This window comes from Augochlora pura, chromosome 4, assembly GCF_028453695.1.
Source record: "Augochlora pura isolate Apur16 chromosome 4, APUR_v2.2.1, whole genome shotgun sequence".
Classification (NCBI taxonomy): Eukaryota; Metazoa; Arthropoda; class Insecta; order Hymenoptera; family Halictidae; genus Augochlora; species Augochlora pura.
In genome coordinates, this window is record NC_135775.1 from 17,295,225 (window position 1) to 17,313,203 (window position 17,979).

The 17,979-nt window shown below is 28.3% G+C and overlaps 4 protein-coding genes across 5 annotated transcripts in view; 1 reads left to right on the forward strand and 3 right to left on the reverse strand.

Annotated features, from left to right (window-relative positions):
* Window positions 1-1,492, reverse strand: part of Cals (calsyntenin 1) — a 46,558-nt gene extending 45,066 nt beyond the window's left edge. Inside the window, exon 1 of the mRNA XM_078177618.1 lies at window positions 1,231-1,492. Coding sequence (XP_078033744.1) covers window positions 1,231-1,336 — 106 coding nt within the window. The 5' untranslated portion in view covers window positions 1,337-1,492. The remainder of the gene's footprint in view (window positions 1-1,230) is intronic.
* A 1,262-nt stretch (window positions 1,493-2,754) lies between these two features.
* On the reverse strand, window positions 2,755-6,307 carry Fer1hch (ferritin 1 heavy chain). The gene is made up of 5 exons (XM_078179995.1): window positions 6,039-6,307; window positions 4,055-4,173; window positions 3,823-3,987; window positions 3,597-3,716; window positions 2,755-3,507 (listed from the first exon to the last, which is right to left on the reverse strand). Exons 1-5 carry the CDS (start codon window positions 6,106-6,108, stop codon window positions 3,361-3,363), a joined length of 621 nt encoding a protein of 206 aa, XP_078036121.1. The 5' UTR covers window positions 6,109-6,307; the 3' UTR covers window positions 2,755-3,360.
* Window positions 6,308-6,369: 62 nt separating this feature from the next.
* Window positions 6,370-8,047, forward strand: Fer2lch (ferritin 2 light chain). 2 transcript variants are annotated; one of them, XM_078179993.1, is made up of 4 exons: window positions 6,370-6,521; window positions 6,978-7,084; window positions 7,189-7,454; window positions 7,531-8,047. In XM_078179993.1, exons 1-4 carry the CDS (start codon window positions 6,385-6,387, stop codon window positions 7,837-7,839), a joined length of 819 nt encoding a protein of 272 aa, XP_078036119.1. In that variant the 5' UTR covers window positions 6,370-6,384; the 3' UTR covers window positions 7,840-8,047. The 2 variants fall into 2 exon arrangements, with proteins under 2 accessions (XP_078036119.1, XP_078036120.1); XM_078179994.1 differs by lacking the exon at window positions 6,370-6,521 and adding an exon at window positions 6,755-6,868.
* A 261-nt stretch (window positions 8,048-8,308) lies between these two features.
* On the reverse strand, window positions 8,309-17,494 carry Sl (small wing phospholipase C gamma 1). Its single transcript, XM_078179990.1, has 20 exons — window positions 17,399-17,494; window positions 16,497-16,692; window positions 15,593-15,742; window positions 15,300-15,438; window positions 14,131-14,293; window positions 13,509-13,822; window positions 13,063-13,269; window positions 12,571-12,991; window positions 12,190-12,501; window positions 11,929-12,110; window positions 11,685-11,862; window positions 11,559-11,624; window positions 11,309-11,500; window positions 11,017-11,238; window positions 10,730-10,936; window positions 10,267-10,648; window positions 10,060-10,199; window positions 9,876-9,983; window positions 9,723-9,803; window positions 8,309-9,654 (listed from the first exon to the last, which is right to left on the reverse strand). The coding sequence occupies exons 2-19, from the start codon at window positions 16,669-16,671 to the stop codon at window positions 9,783-9,785; spliced, it is 3,579 nt and encodes a 1,192-aa protein (XP_078036116.1). The 5' UTR covers window positions 16,672-16,692; window positions 17,399-17,494; the 3' UTR covers window positions 8,309-9,654; window positions 9,723-9,782.
* Window positions 17,495-17,979: the final 485 nt, after the last annotated feature.

Here is a 17,979-nt window from a genome sequence, read left to right on the forward strand (position 1 = left end):
ACACAAAAATCACTATGTACCATTATCATTTTCTCTGTACAAGCATTCGATCACTCGAGAAACAGATAACAGAAACAGATACTCTTACAAGTGCACAATACAACGACATTTTACACAATTATTTATTAAGGATTGAACGTGAACAGAATTGTACAATGTTTACGTTTATGAATAAAATAAAGGTATGAAAATATCGAAATTATGTATCCGTGTTAATACCAAATTGATTTTCCCCCAAAAAGACAGAGATTTAAGGTTAACTTATAGCATGATGTAAAAATTTGTTGGAATAATTGATATCATGTACTAGAATACAATTAATTGCTAGCTTTAGTTACTGTACTCCAATTAGTGGATACCTTAAGATCCCCCCCCCCCCCCCCTCCACCTCAAATAAGCGCAGCATGAAGTTCTCGTATTACGAATAATAATTAAAATTATTTATTGTTATTAAAAGGTGGACCTTTAATCGAGAGAATTTTAATTCAAAGAACTCATTTCACTGAAATGACCGCCAATACCACTATACCTATATGTACAGAAATGATAATATGAAAATAGTCAATGATGCTCGTACTACATATGAGAAAATATACCCGATTTACTGCAGACATATATATATAAAAAAAATTATTCATTACGCTACGAAATAATATTATTAATACTCATACCGTGTGAAAATATTTGACACGATTATCATAATAAAATGTAAACTGGTAGGCAAATTATAAATACGAATAGAAAGCTACAGGACTTCGTATATTGTACATAGAACAGCTTCGTAAAGCGTACCTAACTCCTTAAACTGCCAGTTGGCTATGTATTAAACAACAATGCCCTGATCTAATTGATATCTACTTTGTTATCGAGAGAAAACGTGATTCGGTACTGTCATAACGAATAATAGTAATACGTAATCGGTGCTCATATCACGATGAAATTTCTTTCTCGTGTTCGTGTCACACATCGAGTGCAATACAAACACATATCGGAACACCTATTGGGACTAGTCAATGAATTCGCCATAACAGTTTCGGTGACTGCAGGTGCCCCCGAAAGTACAGTTCCACCTGTGAGTTATCCGTTCGAGTGCAGTCCTGCACGAGAAAATGAAGCGCGATTCGAGGACGAAACCGAGACAGATTCGATATGGATGATTTTTAAAAAAGGAAAGGGCCCTGCAAACGGTTTAGGTAAATGTAGGACATCAGAAAAGAGAAATGAAATCACCTCCATGATTGTTGAAGGAACTCGGTGTCGACTCGAGGGCTGGGATGCTCGCGTGGGAGAGACCGATGGTCAACCCAAAAAGCACAGCACTAGCCGCCAGTAGCATCGTCCGTGACTTCTCTATCCAAGATGCTCCGATTATTAGTTCTCCGCCCAACCACACTTGACTTATCACTTCTAAGAACTCCTTTTTTAAAAGAGCATCGCCGTCTACTGCACGACTCGCTTACGACACCACTCACAATCGCGAAGTCAATATTTGAGCAGAATATCGATTCGCCTGAAAATCTAGTGACGATTCTCGCCGCTAGTTAGCGTCCCAGCTTCAAACTTGTGGCGTTAGTTACGCGCATCTTTTAATCGACTTGAAAGACATTGAACAATTTTTGAATATAATAATACTAAATGCTTACGAAATGTGCATCATGAATAGGAAACATTTAAATAAAATAGTAACGAAATAGTTTGCGTGAAAAAGTTAATGTCTTGGAAAAGATTCCAGAATTTTCCAATGAAAAGAGCACGGTTGACGATCATGAGAAAGATCAGAATCAAGACAGAGAAGAATAAATGAGAAAAAGAAAAATTGACGAAATATTTGCGAAGTCTACAGTGACGAAACGATTGCAATGGAGATGCGTCCATAAATTAAACATTATTTCATCGGTTGTAGTGTTGTTCATGGTTCACGGCAGGGGCTCCTCACGCGCCGGCTTGCACTTTCAAACATTTTACTAGGAAATATGCGAAGTTTCTTCGTATTCGTAGCAGGTTCATGGTGAAAATTACGCGCGCAATTATGAAAACGAGAATAGCGTGTGCGATTAACACCAAATTGGATAGATAAAATCGACAAAAGTGAAAAGATTAAAAGAAATTATGAACGTTGGTATACTAATTTCAGGTTATAAAGTTATTACTGTAATAAATAAAATTGTACTTGACCCATTTGTCTTTAATTTGTATAGAATCTCTTCAAGGAGTATAAAAATCCACAGACTAGTACTTTCATACAATTATAGTAAAATTTGGTACTCACAACTTGAACTAGCGTAACGATTAAAAGTAATTGAAGACGTCAACGTATTATTTTTAATGTGATAAGATGATTAAAGAAAGAATAAACTTGCTGCTTTGTTAGATATTTTCTATTTTGTATCGAATTTCACAGTTTATTAATGACTTTCATTATACATTTAAAATATACTTTTATTGAATATCTCCAGAAATGACAGTTTAAAATACAAAATTTTAAACCGTTTGTGTCATCATGACTGTACAAGATAGAAAACTGACTTTTATCATTAGAGACACTTTTTTGTTTGCAGCAGTACAATTTAAAAAATTGTAGATTTCTGCAATAATTTGATTATAGATTGGGACCAAAATTAATGTCAAAAACTTCAAGTGGTAGTACTTTGAAAATGACAGTATGTGTATTACAGTCAACATTTTCGAAATATGTAAATATAGGTATTTGTTATAAAAAGTTGGTTTTCTAATGATACCTATTGAACGAGTATACTTTTAAGAAGAACCAATTGTAAATCTTTTTATTCATTTTTTATGAACATTTCTTTTATAAAACATAATATACTAATCTTAGACTACAAATTCAAGAAAAAGAATTTGCTACTGATAGAATATTTTGTATACATACGTTGCCATTTATACATATATGTATCTATGCTATAGAATATTATGGTTGGGATAAAAATGCTATATTTTATATCCCTAAATTGCAAAATAGAAATGACCAACTATTTTGTTTACTTACAGCATAAAAATTAGATACAGTAATCGCATATTACATACATATACACATAACCTACTTATTACATATAATATAACAAATGTAGCAAATACGTTTATAATTTTTATATGAATTTTAAAATATTTATTTATTCAGTATGAGTAATATATTTATTACAGAGTAACAAACATTTGTAAATACCAATATTTTTGTTTGTTTATGTTACAGACCATATTTAGAAAAATATACTATATATAAAACAAAATTTATATATATATTTGTATGTATTAATATAAAATTAAACAAAATTAAGTTACTCATTTTATTCTAAACATGGCCATGCACACTTTTTAAAAACTGTAATAGTAAAGAGCAAATTAAACTTCACCCTTTAAAAGTTTCTTATCAAACAAGAACTCTCCCAAGTTGTTATTCATTTTAGATAAAGTCTTGATTTTACCAGCAAGATCACGTTGTCCTTTGTATTGCTCATCCAAGAAATCTGTGGTAAGGTAGTCTGCCAGCTAAAATTAAACAGTTGTACAGTTAAAATTGAATATGTTTACAGTAACACTTTTTCTATAGACATGAAAGTATAAAGAATTTTACTTACATGATAATCCTTTTCACATTTTTCGATGAGATCACGAATATTCTTTGTGATGGCAACTTCTTTGTCTAATGCAGTCTCAAGAGCTTCAAGACCAGTTTTTCCTGGCACACTTGTATTAAGCTGAAATTAATAATTTATTCGTTTTCAGTTTATTAAATTAACTTTCAATATAACGTTTAAATAAACATTATCATTAAAATGTTACTTTAATATATGATATACATACTGTTAAATTCTTCATACTTAAGAAAATGTCATTACTTATTACTATGCCACGCATTGACATGTATTCAAGGATTTTTATTCCATGTTCTCTTTCTTCATTAGCAGCTTTAAAAAAGAATTCACTAAATCCAGGTCGATTGTATGTATATTCAGAAAATCTAGCTCCCTATAATAGAAGTACATGTAAATATAATTTCTCATTATTATAAAACAGTGAATATATTCATAGATACCATAATAAGATAAGTACGAGCAGCTTCAATTTCTTTATAAAACTGGTCATTTAAGGCTCCTGTACATTCTTTATTTAGAGTTACCCATTGTTGTTTTAAATCAGGACTGTCATGAGTACCTAGAATTGTAAATTCACAATACTAAAAAATCTTAACTTATTACATAAATCTTATACTGTAAAAGATGATTAGAAATTATAGTATTAGTATAAAGTATTGGATTTTCTCAATAATAGTGAAAGTCTTTTCAATCTTCCTAGATAAGATTGAACTTACATATCTTTAGAATTACAAAAACCATTTTAGATTACTTTAGATTATCATCATTTCTTTAACACTTCATTCTGTGTATTATCTTTAGTTCTCATCCTTTATGCAATACTGGGATTTGCTGTTTTACTTTTACACAACCGCATTTCATAATATTCTATTTTATATTACATTAGTACGTTATGTATTATAAATTACCACACAGGAAATACGACTAATATATGAAATATATATACTATATTTTGCAGCATCAAATTCTCAGCATACAATAAAATAATAATAAAAATAGTTAATAAAATACATATTCAATTCTCTACAAGTTAATATTATTCAGAAATTCATAACAAAACCATACAAGAGGAAGTTACTTATGATATACAATAGATATCTAGATTCTAGGTTATCAAGCTTCCATAAGCAGTGACCGTTACGCACACATATTCATAGTGGACTTTAGAATATTCAGTTAATCAATATGCTCGCATTGTCATTTGAACCTTATCAAAAGTTATCACTGTGCAAACAAGACCAAACAGTAACCAATAACAGATAAGTTATAAAATTTTAGAACTTCATACAATATTACTTTACAGTTTAATCGGGACCTTAAAAGTTCCTCAATTAATAACTCCAACTATTTTCTAAAAATATGTATATATTTATTTGTTTGTTTATCTCATTTTAACATTAATTATATCTATAGTTGAAAATATTTGTATCATTAAGGAAGTGCAATTTTAGAATAATGATTTATAAGTAAAATAGAAGTAGATACATATTTCATTTCAAAATTAGTAGTGTCTAATGAATTTAACAAATTTCTTTAGTATCTGGGAAATGTAATAAGTAACATATTAATTATATAAAATTGTATTAAAAAATAAATATTATAATGAACAATGTAATTTAATAATAATTTCATTATGACAAATAATCACTATTTTCAGAGTGACAAATATTTGATAAAATCAGCATGTAAATGTAGATAATGAAACAAAGAGATGATGAAATCACACAATGACTAATAGTTATTCCCTTCATGAATAAATCATCACTGATAAAACATATAAATGGTGTTAAAAAATTAGAAACCCAACGCGATAATGATATCATTTTCTTTCTGTAGAAATGACTAAGAGGAATCTATTTATTGTAATCATCATTACGCAGAACTTAATACATTCTGCAATAGATTACAAAGAGTAACTCTAGAAGCTTACTATGTAATAAGCTATATGTAGTAAAATGTGAGCAATTCACTGTAGCTATATGGAGAATGTTTACAATCATAGATAATTGACATTCGCTAAGGTTAATTTTTTTTTTTTTAATTTCACAGATAATATGTGAACTTTATATAAGTACTTATTAAAACATCTTTACTGTGTATACTTTATATGAAAGATCTAATTCTGCCGGAGGCAAATTGTTTATAATACGCAATGTGTTCTACATGTTGTGCAACGCGTAGATAAATATTAACGTTTTCATTGGAATAAGTTAATAATAGTAAATACTGCGTACCTACATGTCAAGCTCTTTTTTTATAACATGCGAAGGACAATAACATCGATCTTGTAAACAGAGAGAACAAAGGACAATGGAATCTACAGTAATGTGTAATATTAACCTCAATTACCGCTTCAATAGAAATGTATAATAATAATCGAATGTAATATAATAATCGAAATTTTAGAAATACTTATAAACTTACATGTTAATATTTGTTCTGATGATACAGCAATAAAAAGGAAACTGGCGAGTAAGACGTAAAATAGCTTCATGATGACTTATGTAAAAATGATCACGAGTACACTTAATAAATGTCCGTTTAGATAGCAACCTTTATACACACTGGTTTAGAAGGTTACTTCTAGAGAAACTAAATAAGAGACGTATGTGAACTAAACACGATGTACGTTTGCCATTGATCATTTAATAATTGACCAACAAATGCGTATCATTCGTACTTTAATCGACGGGGAGTACAGTGGTACAATTTTCTATGATATACGTATGTACGCCTGTACATATGCGTATATATTCCCTTTCTACCGCGCATGCGCCCTATCTATCAGCTGACTGTGACTGTACTAAACTACCAACGGACAGTGTTATCCAATGTTCATTGTTGGAAGAACGTCGAAACGAGAGTATTCACGTTGCTTCCATTTAAACGAGCACATCGTTTAAACAGGTATGTAACATGGATAATTCAATTTCACTGTTCTTAGTTACTCAATTAACCGCGCCCTATGTATAAATAGAAAATTAACGTAAATACAATAGCGATATATGGACATCTTTTACTGTTTCATTTCTCTTCACTGAGTATATACTGAACTACTACGCATTTCGGTGCAATAGTGATGAATAATATTACTGTGCAATGTCCGATATCTACAATTTGAATTTTTATGATAAAGGCTCGTGACGTCCGTAGATTACATCCCTCTTCAACAACATTTAGTTTCTATCTTAGATTGCAACTTATTTGTGTAAATCCGTTTATCTCGATCTTGGTGTTAACGTGCGAGGATACAGGTTGTTAGACTATTATTAGTTAAAATGTGGTCTATTATTTTGTTTTTTGAGTTTATGAACTATGTCACATTAACTCATTACTAATAATACTTGAATTTTTTAATTGCAGAAAAATGTTGTTCTTAGGAGTGTTGCCTCTTCTATTTTTATCTGTATCTGCTCAAGAATGTTTCAAAGAAGTGGATGCGGCTTGCGATAAGAAATTCTCATCTACCGGTATATATATATATATATATATATATATATATATATTTAATGCCATTGTATGGTATTATAAGTAAAATTACATAAATAACTGAATAACTAATAAATGCTTATAGGTTTGATAGAACTTTCTAAGTGCAGTCCCATAACATTTAGTGGAAACTTACAATCTAGTTTACAAAAATTTGCAGTTGGAAACTTATACGAAAGTTTTCATCTTTTACATTTGGCAACTTACTTTGGTAGTTATAAGCTTAATCGTGGAGGATTTACAAAATTATATCGTCATTATTCTGATAAATTATGGGAAGAAGCAATTGACGTTGTGAAGTATATTACGAAACGTGGTGGTAAAATGGACTTCCAACAACCAGAGAATAGCGTAAGTTTATATTTCTTGTGATAGAATATTTTCTTAATGTTATTTCATTTTTCACTATTTTATAATTTTACTTTAGGAATTACAGGATCGTAATGATCACCACTTGGTAGAAATAACTGAAATAGAAAGTTTAGCTTTGGTACTTGATCATATGAAGGAACTTGCTCGGGAGGCAGTTAAAATTCATTCTGATGCGTCATCGACATCACATTCTGACCCAGCTGTTGCTCATTACATTGAAGAGAAGTTCTTGGAAGCATACACTGAGCGTATACGAGACCTAACAGGCTATATAACAGAATTGAAGGAATTGTTATACACGAAAGACATCTGTCATCCAAACAATATATTCTTATTCGATGAATACCTTCAAAAAATTTTGTAAATTCCTTTAATTATTATTAAAATCGTCAAATACTGAATTATATACTTATTATTACTATTAATATTTTTTATGTTAACAACTTATTCACAAAAAATTATACTTTCTCATTCTACTTACAGAAAATTCTATATGTAAAAGTAATGAATGTATCATAAATGTTATACTTTTTTGTCATATTTCATCTAATAAAGATCATACTTTATATTTATTTTCTATAGTTCTTATATTATCGAAGTAAGTACAAATTAAATTTATATTAACTCAAAATTAAATTAATTCTATAAAAAGAAGTTGGTTTTATAATAAAATTGCCATACAGCAAGATAAAAGTTTGTTCATTCTGAAATTAATGATACGTCCAATATCTGAGATTTTTTAGGAGTAAGGTATGGATCTAGTGTATGAATATAAACAGAATCCAAGTTTTTTGTAATAATTGCTATATATGTTTAATAAACTTACATTAATATGCAAAACTTTATTTGTGTCTTTATTTTTGTAAACTGTTGTGTATGTTTACAGAATTTATCTAATTTACAAGATCAGATAATGTTTCATTTTAATCGTATACAGAATTATAAAAAACAAAGATACAATTAATGCTATCATTACATTTTTACATAAACAAGGCATAATTACACAAAGTGTTCTAGACTAGGTGGTGCAGTTAAAAACGGGATGATTTTACATAAGAATACAAATATCAGACAACAAAATATTGTATACTTTTGACTTTTTTAATTATGTGAATTTACTTCCCTTTCAGTTGCCTTAATTCTAAAATGAAGGCACATTAGTCAAATATCATTTGACAAGTCTCCATATAAAAGAAACAATTATATTTATAATTAACCTATTGACAAAATTAATTAACGTTGGTGTAAGTTAACATATATAATTGTATATAATGTGATTAATAAGTAAGGTGCCTATTAAATTATAATTGTAAAAAACATTTTTATTATCACTCACTTGCTTTAAACAGGTAACTTATTTCTAATTACAATAATTTTCAATAATCATTACATTAATAAAAAAAGAATTTATTTCATGAAATATAAAATATATCACTTTGTGTATATAGAAAAATTAAAATAATATTTCTATATATTCGTAAAAAATAATTTTTTAATAATTCTTTTTGTCTTTTATCGTTCTGTTAATGGAAAAAATAAATGTGTAAATTTACTATATTTAGTATAAAAGCATTTAAATTTCACAATTTTATATGGAAGACAATCCATGTATACTTACATTATTTAATAATCAGCCTCTTAAAATCTCGGAAAAACTTATGCTCAACAATATACCGTCAAACTTAAATTGCTTACTTTTGAAATAATAAATAGTATGAACATGGAAATAGTAGTTTGTTAAAAACAAAGGATTTGAAAACACATTATGTATGATTTAGTTCGAAATATTTCATAACATAATGTTTTACAATTTGCTTTTTTTATTAATTTGTTCTTTCCTTCAAATAGAAGACATTCATTATTATTACTCTTTATATCGTCAACAATATTAAAGCAGCTATACTAAATCATATTTTTTCTATTATTTATTCTATGAATATTCTGAATTAATTGTACAGAATTAGTAATTTGGATATTATTTTGCAATACACACTAGCAAAAATGTTTACAGTATAGGACTTACTGCTTTCTTAATGCGTCACTTTATGATAGAGATTCATTATTGGATCCATTTATAATTCTCTTATACATACGTATTTGAACCACTCATGAACTTACTCATCTATGTAAGTATTTGATTGATACATTTCATGTAACATAATTCAAATCCATTGGAAATCTGCGTAACCAAATTTTTATTATTACAACCAAAATTTAGAGCAAGCAGTATTCCATTGAATTGTTTACCTTTTTACAATCCTAATAAGCATATAATATTTTCGGCTTTCAGTGCAATTTAAAACTGATTCATAAATTATGCGGATGCGTCTGAAATAACAGTTTTTAATGTAAAAAGTGTACATGTTGTAATAAAGATCATTAACTGTCTTTCAGACTTACACTTGAGGATGTGATTTGCAAATGTATTAATAAAGATGCAAGTTCTAGATCTTCACTATAATTATTTCTTAATGTGACGCTTCTGTAGCCTGGCCGTAAACATCGTACCTATTTACATCGAACAAATATTTTATCTGTACTGAATCAGTTACTTAAAAATAATACTTCTGTAATTTATGCATACAGGATATGTAGCTTGTCCAATAAAATTACTATCCCCAAACATATCCTCATCCTGTACAACGAAACGTATGAATGCAAGGTATGGATTAGCAACTTCAAACTCACAAGACTCATTCCATACAGGGTTAAATCCATTATCAGCTATAATTTGAATACAGTTATTGTATAAACATCGAAATTGTTATATCTATAGCAATATTTTACTTACGTATTGTCTTAGTTGTTAGTTTTGTACCGGTATCAAAATCTGCTCCTATGATTTCAACCTCAACAAAAGGACTCGCTATACCTCTTCCCGATCTCATTAAATATCTCGCACCAATAATTTTTAAATTAAATTTAAAAGTTTCTATACCAAGTAAGCAACTTTTGTCTTGTGGATTAAAATCATCCCTAAACATAAATTCAGGTTTTAAAATGTAACCACAGTTACCGTTTTCTCTAAATTTTGCCTGATTTAGCTGCATTGATTTATCTCCAGTTTGATAATTTAATGCCACCATTTGACAGCCAGAATTCCATATTGGTACCGGATTATAATTGGACGAATCAATGCGTTGTCCTTTAGGATAAACTCTGCTAAATTGAATCTATAGAATTACATTTATATTACAATAATTACATCTGATTTTACAAATATAACATTTATTGATAACTTTATATTGGTTTACCTGATGGTATTTTACAAAGAATTTGCTCTCTTGTTGACACATAAGTTTCTCAGCCTTTGTTTCAGGAAAGCTACTCATTTCATTAAATATAAAACCTTTTGTTCTTATTCTTTCTAAATTAAATGCAACTGACCTACAATAAACTATTAAATTTGACATTTCCTTTGCTATTCTCCAGGCACGTTCCATTTCTTTGTGCTGATTTTCCTTAAAAAAAAGATGTGAAATGTAATGAAAAGAAATCAATTAGTTATAATTTTTTTCAAATTATAAAATATAGTACTTACTCTAACACTTGCATTTTGAGCAGTTTCTTTAATACTAGACATCCATTCTAATGCTGTATCTTTGGATGAAGTCGCGACTTCAAACACTGTACACATACTGGGATTTTGAATTCTTAATATCCATTCTAATCCAATTCTTCCACCTACTCTTAAATCAACAACAGCGCCCATAATATCCAATGAACCTTTTTGAAGATTACCAAACATCATAGAATCTGCTGACTAATTAAAATAATATGTTAACAATCACTATATGATATAAAATAAAAATAGAAAGATGGGAAATACTTACGTCTCCCTGGTTATCTTGAGGTTCTATTTCTTCTACGTAATCGGCAGGAAACCAGTGTTGCTTTTTACCACCGTAATCTCCCCGCCACCACCCACCACTTTCCCGATGTACATTCGTTATTATAGCATGTTTTACTAAGGTTAATTCATCGTCTCTTCTGGCTTTATAATCATAGATAGCTTTTACAGTTACCTTTAAAATAAATTAAATTTGTCAGATTTCCTGGATTTATATGTTTAATAATACTCACTTTTGACGTAAAACTTGTAGGGTCCATGTAACCGGGAATACCGTAAACTGATCCATCATCTACATCCTATATGTGAATGAATAATTTAATAAATATTTCAAATGATATATGTATTAAAAAACGTACCAATCCCATTCTTCTAATAACGTCTTGATTTACAGGATGACATAATTTGATCTTTTTGTATAATGGATGCCTTTCATAGTAATTAATTAATTCAACTAAACTTTCAAACTGTACAGTACCAAATGTATATAAGCGTCCTTCCTGCTTAATTCTGCAATGTTTGATTTTCTTCTCTGCCCTGTAATGAAACAAAAAATTAAAATATCATCGTTTTGTGATACAGTAAAGCTTTAGAATATTTTACCTAAACGAAATAGCATAAGAATTGCTTTCTTTTTCGCTAGGCCTGACTAAAAATGCACCATCTGTAGGAATACGTTTTAACATTTCCTCGGCTAAAGTGCGAGTACAATCTGCGTGCCACCATTCTTTCTTTTCGTGTTTATTTGGTTGTGGAACGGGCTCTTTTAGCGTCATTAAAAATTCCTATTTTGTATCACATGCAAAGTTAGTTATTAAAGTAAATATGTTACCAAAAACAAAATAGTATCTTATTTGCTCTTACTTGACTCCTTAGTGGATTGTTACGATAATATGTAATTAAACTATATAAACTATCAAAACAAGATGTCTCAATGAGATAGTATTGCGTTTCACCCATCTCTCGCTTAAGTTTAATGCGACAATGATTTACTTGGCCTTTACGCCAAAAGGAAAGGCAATAATCTCCTACAAATGTAACACACTGTCGTACTAAAAAAGTACCATCATCCACATCCGGGTAATTATGAAACAATTCTTCCGCCTCTTCTCTGCCTCTTGCTAATTTACCGTGAAACCATTTTTCTCCAAAATGTAATTCATCATTTGGCACACCCTTTATTACAAAAAATGATGAGATTCAATTAAAATAATTATTGATAATATACTTGTAGTGAGTACATACATCTGTTGGCTGTCGAATAATATTTTCCTCATCATCATCATGCTCAGTTTCTTGAGTTCTAGAAAATGTATCTGTATAAAATAACTTCTGTTGAGTGAGCACAAAAAAGTGTGGATTCCATTCTCTATCAACAGGATCTTCAAGGTAAAGAATGCCATTTTTTACGGTATTTCTGAGATCCATTTCTTGCTTGCTTTCATCATTTCGAACGAGAAAGGACGTCTCATCAACACCATCAGGTAATTTTTTATGTTTCAATATGATTTTTCTTCTTAAAGCATGAGGTGATGGTAAAGCAGTTTCATTTTTATCTACAGGTTGTGTTAAGAGCATATCACCAAATACCTCTTGCATTGTAATTGCCATTTTACGTTGTTGAGGTAATGTACAATTGTCTTCGATGGATAAAATTACAGGATAACTATGCAAAATATACACTTATGTCTTGACTATTATTATAAAATTTAAATAAATTAATTTATTTATACTTACTCAGAAGTAGCAAAAGCATGCTCTTTAATGGTTTTAATCACATCCAGAAGTTTTATTTTTGTAGTAAGTGTGTGACCATGAAAAATGAATGGCATACCATCTGGTCCATCCCAGCAATCAAGTTCTATGCATCTGCAACCAGATCTTAAAGCACGTACATATGCTTGACAACTGCTTTCACTGCTAATCTGATCTCCCATTAAATACCTAGAAAAACGTTTATTTAGTTATTTCCCTTCCCACTATGATATTTTTACACAATTATCTTCTAAACCATATATTCATTATGGGGAAAAAGGTATTTTTCTTAATAGGATTTAATATATTTTCAATATGATACTTAAATCTTTTTTTCGAATAATAAACAATTTAGAATATAGTAGTATGAAAAGATAAAAATGAGATATCCATGTAAATCATGCTCACTTCAGAGACAATATTCTTACGTATTATGTGATGAGGCTATCCAATAATGTGAAAGGGGTTTATTCATATCCTGGTATATTCGAGAGTATTTGGAATCCCAAACAGTATTGTGTTTAGAAAATAAAAAATCGATAAATTCGTAAAACGTAAATTCTGGTTCATGTACATTTCTTAGAGGATCTTGTAAATAATCTCTAATAAAACATGAAACTTCTATCTCATTGTTTCCAAGTGGATCTTGTTGCTCAGTTATTAAGAAATTCTGGAAGTCATGAACACTAACAAGTGGTCCAACTTCAGAATAATTGAGAATTTTAACCCAATCTGTAAAATTCTGTAAAAAACAAATACACAATCTATATAGGAAATAGACATAGAAATAATATAATAATAAGAAATTTTTTTAACACATTACCCACTAATTAATAATTTTTCCAAGTTTACGATTCATAGCTAAGAATTTTGTAATCAAATTTTTAATAGTATTAAACATTTTAATTGTACATAAAGAACATTATCATTCAAAAGAATATCTTCAAGCTCTTTTCTAATATAATATATAATTATTGAAAATCTTATTAATAGACTCATGATAGATAAAGTGTTAAGAAATATCAATAGTGTGATAATTTAAAAACTTACATTTTGATCAAACATAAGAGTCTCATAAAGTGCAACAAAATCATCATAACCAAGTTCATTTCTGCTCATTGTATCTCTTTCTTGAAAAAGCTCCCGCAGCCTGTTTGTTGCTATTTTACAATTAACTCTGGGTAAAAATGCTTTCACATCCTTCAGTGTAACTCTATGAACATAAAATACCAAATTAGATATGCATGAAAATAATAAATTTAAGATATGTATAGATAATTTGTTAAAATTTATGTAAAAACATTATAAAGATGTATGTATATAAATATATACATACGACAAACATACGCACACACGCACACATATACATGATGTCTCATTTTAATTCATCCTCTTAAATTATTTACTATATGAAAAAATGTTTCAAATGCAACTTTATTTGTTCCAAGGTGGACGTCTTATGATGGACTTTAAGTTTGTTTAGATGAAAGTGCCATTGTTATGTCAAAGTGACCTTTTTTTTAACGGAACTGTTAACTATTTCATAACTATTATGAAATGAATATTATGAAATGAAACTATTTCATAACTATTATGAAATGAAACTATTTCATAACTATTATGAAATGAAACTATTTCATAACTATTATGAAATGAATTTATTGATTTATAATGTGTTCTAAGGATATTCATTTTATTTCAAAACTTATCTTTGCTAAACATTTCAGATGTTGTTTTCGTCTCCTACATCTAAAAAGATGGCTATGAACAATACATGAATATCGCATGAAAAATGTAAATAAAACTTTTGTTTTATTTAAATGTTTCAAGATTTAATAACTCTAGATTTTTCTTGTGCGATTTTATAAACGAAGTTTATCAGAAAAAACGTATCTCCCTTGATTTCATAAATAAATCATTGTATTCATATCCAAGATTGATCTTTTACAAACCTATTTACATGAGTATATACAGTTTCTTTTAACAACACAAAGGTCACTTCAGAATATTGGTATTTATCTAAATAAATATGTGTCCATCATAAGACCTTGAAGCGAAATAAGTTCTATTAGAAATATTTCCTACAAATAATAAATAGTTTAGGAGATAATTACATGGATGATTTAAAATAGGACATCTTGTATATACATATTCTAGAAGTAAGAATTTAAGTAAGTAAAAATCTAAAAATAAGAGTAAACAATTATAAATCTTTTTACGTTTCTCTTGAATTTTCCATTGCATAAAACTCTTTTCTTAGCCATCTTTCAACTTGCAAAGGATATGGACTATTTATAGTATCTTGAACTAAACGACGTAGCCCTTTTACCCAAAGTTCACATTCTTCCTCACTAAGGGCTAAAATAAATACATAAAAGCAGGTGTATGCAAAAAGTATAGTTAAAAAAAAAATATATATATACCATAAAATAAAAATATAGATACATGAAAATTAAAAGGAATTACTGGAGCAATCATTAATACAGTAAGAAATACATAAGAATATATTTACCAGATATTGAAAGTGTTTTAAGTCGGAATTCTGAACCATAATACACAACAAAACATTTAAGTTTCTCTGTTCTTTTTGCATCTTCTGGCCATTTTTCGAAGTCCTTAGAATATTTTCCTACCTTAATTTCCTTAATTTCTCTAATTTCAACTAAAATTAAAAGAAATACAATTTTCTATAATACATATATTACATACAACATAATATTCATAAATAAATGATGCATATTTAAATCATGAGGAAATGAAATATCAGTAAAATTTCAGAAGACTGAAAACACGTTTAGACCAAGGTATAATAAAATATTGTTTTGACACTAATAAATAAAAGTAGTCATTTTTTCCCTTAATTAAATACTTGTGAAGTCGAATAAGGTGGATTTAATATATATCAACAGTATCCATGAGCATATTTATTTGTATCTCAACACTGAAGGAAATGTCCACAATAATACATATAGTGTAACAGCATTTTATGTATTATTGAATTACAAAATTACCAAATTATGATATATTATTATATGAAAGTTGTTAATTGGCTTAAGTTGTATCTTTTTCTTAAACTCACCCATATACACTATTCACAAGAACCTTTCCTTCACATTTTTGACCTATAACTGGTATCCTCAGATAATATTTTGCCCACTTTTGCTGTAGATATATCGTCATAACCATGCAAAATGTATGCTTACAATGTTAGGATATGTTTTATTTCAACGATACTATTGTCAATTAAATTTATATCATTTTCAGTAAGAATAGTACTTGTTATATATTTCTTACTTTAGATATATATAATGATAAATAATATTACTAAGTAATAGTGCAATAACTATTTTACATATTCTTTTAAGCTCATGCTAACTCTTGAACAATCTATATTTTATAATACAAAATGTTTTTACCTGAACCATCGAAAGGTCTAAATGTTGCACTTCTTGCCCAAACAATTTGCCTAGTTTCTCTTCGTATCATAAGAATCTTCCTCTCTGGTCTTTTTCTTGGAAAAAATTTTGTTACTATAGTCCCCCTTTCAAGCTGACTAATGACTTGCTCCATTTCAGGAATTATCCTGTTCATATTTAAAATATTTTTTGTTCCCTATAACAAATATATGTTATTTTAATAAGTTAGATAACATTGAAAATTATATATGGAACAATAACTGATAAAGATATACAGATGTAGGTATAAGATTTTAAGAAATTAAGATCTTCGAATACTTAGCTTAAAGTAAATATTTCCGTAAAGTAATCTACTACTTTATGTATTAGTTTTAAGTATACTGGAAATATTTTAGCAGATATACTGTATGATATATATGTATGATAAAAGAAAAAATTAGTTATCTGCAATTATTTCAATGATGTATGACAAACATACTTTTTATTAGCTTTGTAAGTATTCTAAGCATTTTTTTTGTAATTTTCTTATAATGAAATATTTTTTCCAAGCTATAGTATGTATACATTATAAATATAGGTATATTGTACTGTAAATAGAATTGTAGACTTTATGCATATCAATTTTATTACAATATGTAAACATAACCTGCATAAAATTCACTTAAATTTATTACAGATGTTAATATATGTATTTTGAAATAAAAAATAACATTTTGTAACATATAGTAATCATCTATATAAATATATAAATCATGTTTTGACATTAAAATGTAGCTTCTCTTTATAATAAGATTGTTTGATTTGAGAAACACTCTTTGTCGTATTGGCGATTATTATCTTTCTTACGTGCATGTGTTATCTTTCTTATCTATAGTTATTTAGTACTTAAAGATGTGTCCTACCTGAATCAGAAATGATATTTTTTTAATTGTATGATAAAAAATCCGATTCTTTTATCATTTGCAGGTATCGGTCGTGACTCTACTTAGACAAGTCTCTGGGGATTTTCGTTATAAGCTGATATATTTTTATATTCATTAAAATTAAATGAACGAGTATATATTTATAATAATAAATAACGAAAAATACATATTATTTACATATTTATTTAAATTTAGTGATTTTATACAACGAATCATATCGTACTGTATAGGAGTGTATCTTTATCTGCAATGACTAGTTATTTGTTTTCTAACATTTAAAGAAATATAGTTATCTAATAGATTATTATAAATGAAAATATTTATACATGTATCACAAAAATAAGGTATTCATGCTTGTTTTTGATATTGTATATGTATATCTCCGTTATTTAAGGAGGAATTTAATTATAAATTATTTCTTTCAACAAGTTATTTATTTTAGCGTACAAGTATAATATAAGAAACTAGTGTACATACAACTTTTTAAAGTATACAATTTATTAAGTGTGTATGTACTAAATTAAGATTTCGTAGAAGTTCTCAAAATAATGCAAAACAAA